This window comes from Syngnathus acus, chromosome 4 (assembly GCF_901709675.1).
Source record: "Syngnathus acus chromosome 4, fSynAcu1.2, whole genome shotgun sequence".
Taxonomy (NCBI): Eukaryota; Metazoa; Chordata; class Actinopteri; order Syngnathiformes; family Syngnathidae; genus Syngnathus; species Syngnathus acus.
Genome location: NC_051090.1, coordinates 10,639,443 through 10,647,160, shown reverse-complemented (window position 1 = coordinate 10,647,160; position 7,718 = coordinate 10,639,443). Strand labels below are relative to the sequence as shown.

Sequence of the window (7,718 nt, the reverse complement as noted above, 5' to 3'; positions counted from 1 at the left end):
TGCAAAAGTCGATGCTGGTGAAAGGTGAATGCGACTCACACTGCGCCAGCGTCAATATGAAGGCTCGTCTGTCTGTCTGCGCCTTGTGACCATCAAGAGTGTAGCCTGCCTTTCACCCAAAATCGTCCGGGATGGGCTCCTCCTCCCCGTGGCTCAGCACGGATAAGCCAGACTGCGAGTGGATGGATGGATGAATTCAGTTCATTTAATCACCAGCTGCTCAAGTGAACTTCTTAATGAAAAATACAAGATCGGCCATTTTTTGTGTGCTTTCATGTTTATTTTTGTAGATAAAATACAGGATATGGCAGATAAACTTTTAGAATTTGTGGCATTTGATGCAACTGGAACGTAAACACTGACAGAAAGACAGAAAGAGGTCAGAAGGAGTGGACAATGCCAAAGATATTTTCATTCATGTTTAGGTAGTATGACCTGCAACCAAAGACGTGTACATTTCCCTTTGTCTGTGTAAACACATTGGCGACATCTTTTGACGCTTAGATTTATCCGTGTGGAATACTTTTTCTCCGCCACGCTGAGCCCGTGCGCCATAACACAGATGCGTCTGTCATTGCACCATATATACAATACTTGACATTTCTCTCAAAATAATAAAAAAAATTTCAAATCGACTGTACACGATAGCAAAACCAATGTGCTTTTCTTACGCCGAGGTCAACGTTGTCATCAAGGAGGCCGCTCTCCGTGGAAGCGCCGTTGCCTGTACCTGCCGTTCTTTTCCTTGGCCGTGTTAACGCAGGCGTTGTGCTTGTTGCTCTGCAAGTGGTTCCAGTACTTGACCAGTTCGTTTGGGTGGAACTGATGCGAGGTGATGAGGTGGCTGTACTTACAACTGGAGTAAGACACCCTCCAGTGGTTGAAGAGAAATTCATTGGGAGGCGGAGTTGGGTCGATGCGCAACTTGGCGAGGCAGATCCCCACGTAGACATCCTCCAGGTGGAGCCTGCGGATGCCCAGCGAGGCCTGGTAGATGAGTTCCGCCATGTCCCCCGAGAAGACGTAGCCCGTGCCGGAGCAGAAGGTTGGGTAGCGCTCGCTTGGGTACAGCTCGGGCGGCATGTACCACTTGCTGTCCTTGTTTCTGTTGGGCGCGTACCCTCTCATCAGGTAGCCTGTGAAGTACCTGCGCCTGGGAGGCAGCTCGGGCTTCAGCAGCTTCTGAATGAGATACTCTGTGTTGACAAACATGTCGCTGTCTGTCTTCATCACGTACGAGGCGTGTGCGCAATACGTGGCCACCCAGTTCATGGCCATCAAGGTTTTGATGGTCAGGTTGTAGTAGGTATCTCGATATTCTTGCTGGATGATGTCTCGGTAAAGGCGACTCTCCTCCTCGATGCTACTCTGAAGCGAGGCGTCCGAGCTCTCGCCCACGCCCAGCAGGAAGAGTCGCACAAAGCCCAGGCCCATGGCCACACTGTCGTTGCCCCACGTCTGGCGGATGGCCTTGCGGGCATCGGCCTGGCCCGGCTCGGTGGCCACCAGCAGGACGAGGAAGGGGGTGCTGTCGCTGCACTTGAAAGGCTGGTTGAGGATGTAACGGTAGGGCTGAGCGCTTAGCTTCCCTCCCACGTCCATCTCCTTCTGTAAACTGTTGTTGGTGCTCATGGAGTCTCCCAGTCCCATGACGGCCACGCGAGCTGCCCCGCCTCCACCGAGTCCTCCTCCCGCCTCCCCGGCCAACCCTTCTGCAGGCTGAGAACTGAGATTGAGCGGAGGGGGCTTGGGCGCGACGACACCTGCCTCCCGCCAAAGGCTCCTGAGGGAGCTGCTCTGGTTGGCCTCCCCCCTGGCGTTGCGGAAACCCCTGACGGTGTAGGCCAGCGGGTTTTCCCGTGGCCCGCTACGGCCGGGCAGCCAGTCCTGGCGACTGAAAAAGGAGAAGAGGGTGAAGAGCAGCGCCAGCGAGAGGAGGCCCGCCACATGAGTCCGGAATAGCGAGCGCTTGGCCGTCCACGTCATCTTGAGGGGACAGCAATGTCGCCGTCGCCACTGCATGGTGAAGGTCGGCCTTGCGGGAACAGGCGGAGGCGCTCACATTGAGTCGCCTCAAACATGTGGTTGGTTGCCCAAAAAGTCAAAGTTGCTTGAGCTGGCAGATGACGTGGTTGGAGTCTTTGGAAGGTCGCGTCACTGAGGTCAAGTGTGGCACTAAGAAGGCAACTGGAGACTTGAGCAGTTTCTCTTTGGAGATAAGCGAGTTCTACGTCTTGCTCCCTTCAGGATATGAGAGGGCTCCCCTCCTCTAATCTGAAACAAAAACAACAATAAAAATCAGATGGGGAGCACTTCATTTTCACTCGTGCCGAATTGCATGTCACTTGTCCAATTCTGCTTGTGGAGCGGATTGGATTTATTTTCTCTTCTTACTTTGACACTCCTCTTGCAATTCTCAGTCTAATTTCATTCCCATAAAACACCAAATTGCAGGCTATTATTGCAGACGGCTCTCTGGGATAATACAATTAAATATTTTAAAAGGGAGAAAAGGCATTGTTGTAACAGCTTTGATTGGACCGGGGCGGAGATCACAACAAGACTCGTGGGAAGTGGCTCAGTGAGGAGAGAGAACAGGACAATTGCAAAATACTCTTGGGAGAATTGCCGTTGCGTTTGCCCCACGCGACTATGATATGATGATCCGTGCACGTCATTAAAGCGCGATGCCTCACATCTAAGTACGTATAGATCACAGCTTTGCTCAATATGACGCAGACTAATGTTCCAGGGAGGGAGGCGCTCGGGCCAACCAATGTCATCAGCTCCGTGTCGAGTCGCGATTTGCGCGGACGAAATCCATCCGTCGAAACGAGTTTTCAGGGTCCGGCGGGCGGTGGACCCAAAGCCTGCGGCAGCCTGCGGCAGTCTGTGTGGCGATTACGATCTTTTCCCGCCAGTCACCTTAAGCTTATCAACACTGCCTACCTGTCAAAATGAGGCCACCCGGGATGCGCAGCTACGAGCAGGAATCTAAATTTCACCGTGCTTTTGGGGGATTGGATCAACTCAAGGACTATAAACGAAAACAATTCATCAATGCCTTAAAATGTAACTAGCAATGTTGCCTTAAATTTGAAAACGTCTCTCTCACAGTGGAGTTGCCTTCACCTCACTGAGTGTTGGGGAGCCCGAGGACTAAAGGGGGTTATGCTCTTTTCGCCCCCGGGTGTCGGTCAGAAGTTAGAACACAGGAGGGAAGATGTGGTTCAGTTTTGGTTGCAAAGGGTACTCATTGACAAAGACTCACACAGTTACAGCAACACGCACACGGTCAATATCAGCAGCGTCCAACTCCCATCTGTGCGTCATTCGTGTTGGCTCGTGAGTGAACGATTCGTTCAAAAAGAACGGATCTTTTCAGTGAACGAATCACTTCCTAAAGTGATTCGTTCTTTTTTCCTTTCATATATAACTTCAACCAGTAGATGTCAGTAAGGCCCATTAGAGCTGGTGCTACCTCGCCGTAAAACAAAACGAAGAAGAAAATCAGCCAATCAGCAGCGCCAGCGAGCGTTAGATGGAGGAGGGACTTTACGAGTCAGTGACGTAACTTCCCGTTCACGAACGAGTCGTGAATTGCATTTCCCGTTCACCAACGAACGAATCTATGAGTGAACGAATCACTCGGTGAGTGAATCACTCACCGAGTGATTCGCATTTCCAGTTCACCGCGAGAACGGATCAGTGAGGGAACGAATCCTGGCTTTCCCGTTCACGAACGAGTCGATGAGTGAACTGCCTTCCTGTGCATCAACGGATCAGTCAGTGGACGTGTTGCGTCTCCTGGCGTGAACTATGTAAACCAGAATGTAGATTTACGATTTACTTATAGTAGGTTTTAAATAACATGTATGCATATATATGCCTAAATATTGTTATCCAATATATCGACTGCAGTTTCACATTAGATTGCTGGTTTGAGATGTACTTTAATTATTATTATTACTATTATTATTATTATTATTATTTTAATAAACATTTAAGTTATAACTTGTCTGGTGTTTTACTCCTTGTTTTTATATTCGCCAATCAAAACATAAAAATCAGACATTTGGTTAACTGCTTGAGATGACAATATATATATGTGTTTTACGTTGTTATATGAGTTGGTGTCCCCAAAATTAACAAATGTCGGCATAACGGTTTTTTTTTTCAACCTTTTATTCAAACACAAACACATTCGATACATAATAACACCATCAACTACAAGCCAACAAAAACAAAATTAAAACATCAATTTCGGCATAAAGTGTGTCGGCTGGCAATGGCATAGCGGCAATGCTATCTGTCACTCACTCGTGAATCATCGCGAACGACCAATCAGCAGCGCCAGCGAGCGATAGATGGAGGAGGGACTTTACGAGTCAGTGACGTAATTTCCCGTTCATGAACGAGTCAGTGACGCAATTTCCCGTTCATGACCGGGTGAGAGACTGTTGCCAACGGATCAGTGTGTAAGTGTTGTATTATAGAAAGAAATGTGTTAATTACCCGAGCCAATTATTATATATAAGACATATACATATATATATACATCACTATTCGTCATCACTGTCATCCCGTGACCAATCTTTGTCCTTTTTGTAAACAACCGCTGCGCCACGCCGCGTCGCGCTGCTGACGTCAATTGAAATTCAAATTACAGTAATCCCTTGCTACATCGCGGTTCGTTTGTCGCGGTTTCACTTTTTTTTTTGTGGAAAATTTTTGAGTATAAAACACATATAAATCGCTCCTTATTATAAGTCGCCCCCCCACCCAACTATGAAAAAAAAAACGCGATTGATAGTCCGAAAATTACGGTAACTCACTCCTGCCATCCGTTACAAATGCAAAGTGGCGCACCCTCTGCTGGGTCTGCTGCGTCGTTGCCCCACTTATACTCAGTTTAACAGAAAATGGTCAAAATAATTTCCTCTTGTTGATTTGATTGTTTTTCTCTGCTTGTGTCTCACAGTTTCTAAGCTCAGTGACAAGTTGTCAGTACGTCGAGCTTTCTTCCAAGTCGAACAGTTTTCTTCCGTGTCCAACCCTGCTCTCTGTCACTATCACGTATCCGCTCCTCGCCGTTTCCTCGTCTGTGCACTCGCCCCTCCCCACCTGTCTACTCATAATCATTGTAATCGGTCATTTGCCCATCGTTACCTGTCTTGTATTTAAGTCCTGTCTGCGTGTCACTCCCTGTCAGATCATCCTGTTAGTCCGTCCCTGTTTGTTCTCTTTCCCCGTTTATTCCTCTTTTCCTGTTAGTTCCTCTTTACCTGCTTGTTCCTGTCTGTTTGCCTCCCTGTTAGTCCTGCCATGTTCTCCTGCCTGTTTGTTCCCCTCATCCTCTCTTCCACCACCCTTTTCATTTCAATAAATCCTGGTCCAAGCTGCATTTGGTCGCCCCTGCTCCATTCCGCACGTGACAGTCATGCTCCGTTTACTTTTCAACTTTTGTGTCATGTCTGCTTCTCGGTCCAAATCTGGCTCCTCGTGTTGAACTAAACTGCCCTTACACCCGTTTGTGGACCCCGTAGAGCAGGGGTGCCCAAACCTTTTCAGCTCGCGAGCTACTTTTGAAATGACCAAGTCACAAAGATCTACCCACCAAAAAAAAAATGTTTTTTATATATATACATATATATATATATATGTCATCGTGAAAAAAAAGTCCTACTCCCATTCCCTATGAAAGTGATACTTCTTACTATGGCCAGCTGCCCCACTCATTTTTATACCCTTTCTTAAGTTTAAGAGAAAAAACAGGGTTCTGACAATTGGAGGGAACTCGCGAGCTAGCGTGTTTGTGTTGTGTTGTGAGCGCCGTTGTTTGTACACGCGTCAAGTGCGGAAAAAAAAATAAAAAATAAATCAAATAAAAACATTTTAATATCGCGCCATCGACCAATAGTGGCTTGGCGATCGACCGGTCGATCGCGATCGACGTATTGGGCACCCCTGCCGTAGAGGCTTTTTGTGTGTTTTGGGGTGTTCTTCTAGGTACGGACCTCGGGATCATTCACATCATGTACAATATTTAGGCTTCTCACCAGCTGGTCTGCTGTTCTTTTTTGTTATTATCGTTGTTTTGTTTTTGCTATGCGAGCCCGTAACCTCGAAATGTCTCATGTTGGCCGCATCCTAAATGAGGCCCCCCTCAACCCCTGTAAATGAGTTTGATTGTAATGTCACCATGAGGCCAAAATCTATGCAGATTGACTCCTGCAGGATTGTCTGACGTGACTCATACCTACACAAATTTACTCTTGATGGGCAGATGGGTGTTGAAAAGGCCCAACTTCGTGCATGAAATCATTTGAAGTCAGTTTTTACTTCCTTTTTATGATCCACCTCAGCTGTTGGCAGCCATTCACATACACCATTCCTTGCCAAGTGCCTCAGACTGCATCCGAAACTCCCTGGCCTTTCCTCTTGGCAGGTCCAAGAACGTTTTTTCGGAGCTTGATCATTTGCAAATTAATACAGAATACATTTGAAGATGGTGATGGAACTGCCAAGAACTGGCTTCCCGCTCTCCTTGAATTCAAACAACTGACACGCTTGCCTGGGTTAAGAAAATGCAAAGCGCTCACCTGGTCCTGCCTGGGCTACTTTTGGGATGCACGTAGAATGGCTTGATGGGCAAAGCGCCCGTGCAGGCTCAGGGATGATGCAGACAGGCTGAGTGTGACAGTCAGCGGGAGGAGAAGTGGGTGGGGACGGCTAAATAAATGATGAGGATGTGGAGGACTCACGAGATGTGCAGTGCTGCGTACCTCCTCTTCCTCATGTTGCAGTCGGCTAGCAGCGGAGTCGTCGCCCGCTGCTTTTAGTCCACATCACCGGACTGAATGAAATCAAGGCCTTCTGTAGTCCGCTAATTGCACCGACACATTGCTCGCGTTCCGTCCTCGCTCACGGGCATCTCCACAGTCTCCAAGCCTGCGGGGTTTTTTCCCCCGAGCTCCCCCTTGCTGCAACTCCTCCTCTCCTCTCTCCCCGGTAAACAGCGCAGCTTCCCTTCCCGATCCTCACCGCCGTCGAGCGCTCTCATCCAAGTTGCTCTTTGTCAAAAACATCGCAGCAGCTTGCACACGAGTCGGAAGCTGGCCGTGCAGCGAGAAGAAGGCGCGGGCGCGGTCGGCGATTCTCGCCTGGCTGCTGCTGCTGCTGCTGCACGCACGCACGCAGATCGAGCGACAGAGGAAAGCTGCGCGCTTTGCCCTCCTCACAATGCAATCCAACGAGTCTTGTCGCGGTTGTGGGAAAACAAAATGTTGTCCCTCAAGCCCGCGCGGAGTGTTTCGTTCATCGTCCGCATCCTAGCTTGTCTCTCTTGGAGCGACCACAGTCGAGCAGCGGATGTCCCGGGTGGGAGCGATGTCAGACGCCGCCACACTGACGGAACTCTCACACGTCACTGCATTTTTAGCCCAGCAACTCACGTGACCCACTTAGACGTTCCTGCTATGTTCACTGAATGTAGGGGGCGGTGTGTGTGTGTGTGAGTGTGTGTGTGTGTGGGGGGGGGGGGGGGGGGGGGGCTTAATAATAACTGTCTTCTTTGCACGCCCGACATCTGTCTAAATGGTGACATTCAAGTCGTCGGTTTCATTTGTAATTTCAATTGTACAATTGCATGCTGACATTTTTATCTGTTTTGATGGCCGTTCACAAAGAAAGGCTGTCATAAATGGCATACTTTTCTC

The 7,718-nt window shown here is 48.7% G+C and overlaps 1 protein-coding gene across 5 annotated transcripts; it reads right to left on the bottom strand.

Annotated features, from left to right (window-relative positions):
* Positions 1-258: 258 nt before the first annotated feature.
* On the bottom strand, positions 259-7,439 carry b3galt2 (UDP-Gal:betaGlcNAc beta 1,3-galactosyltransferase, polypeptide 2). Of its 5 annotated transcripts, none has more exons than XM_037249454.1 (3): positions 6,765-7,439; positions 6,603-6,690; positions 259-2,274 (listed from the first exon to the last, which is right to left on the bottom strand). In XM_037249454.1, exon 3 carries the CDS (start codon positions 2,020-2,022, stop codon positions 691-693), a length of 1,332 nt encoding a protein of 443 aa, XP_037105349.1. In that variant the 5' UTR covers positions 2,023-2,274; positions 6,603-6,690; positions 6,765-7,439; the 3' UTR covers positions 259-690. The 5 variants fall into 5 exon arrangements, with proteins under 5 accessions (XP_037105349.1, XP_037105350.1, XP_037105348.1 ...); XM_037249455.1 differs by having other exon boundaries at positions 6,786-7,439; XM_037249453.1 differs by having other exon boundaries at positions 6,603-7,439.
* Between the last annotated feature and the right edge of the window lie 279 nt (positions 7,440-7,718).

Coding starts and splice junctions, on each gene's coding strand:
- b3galt2 (XM_037249453.1), bottom strand. CDS start 2,022: ATGCAGTGGCGACGGCGACATTGCTGTCCCCTCAAGATGACGTGGACG.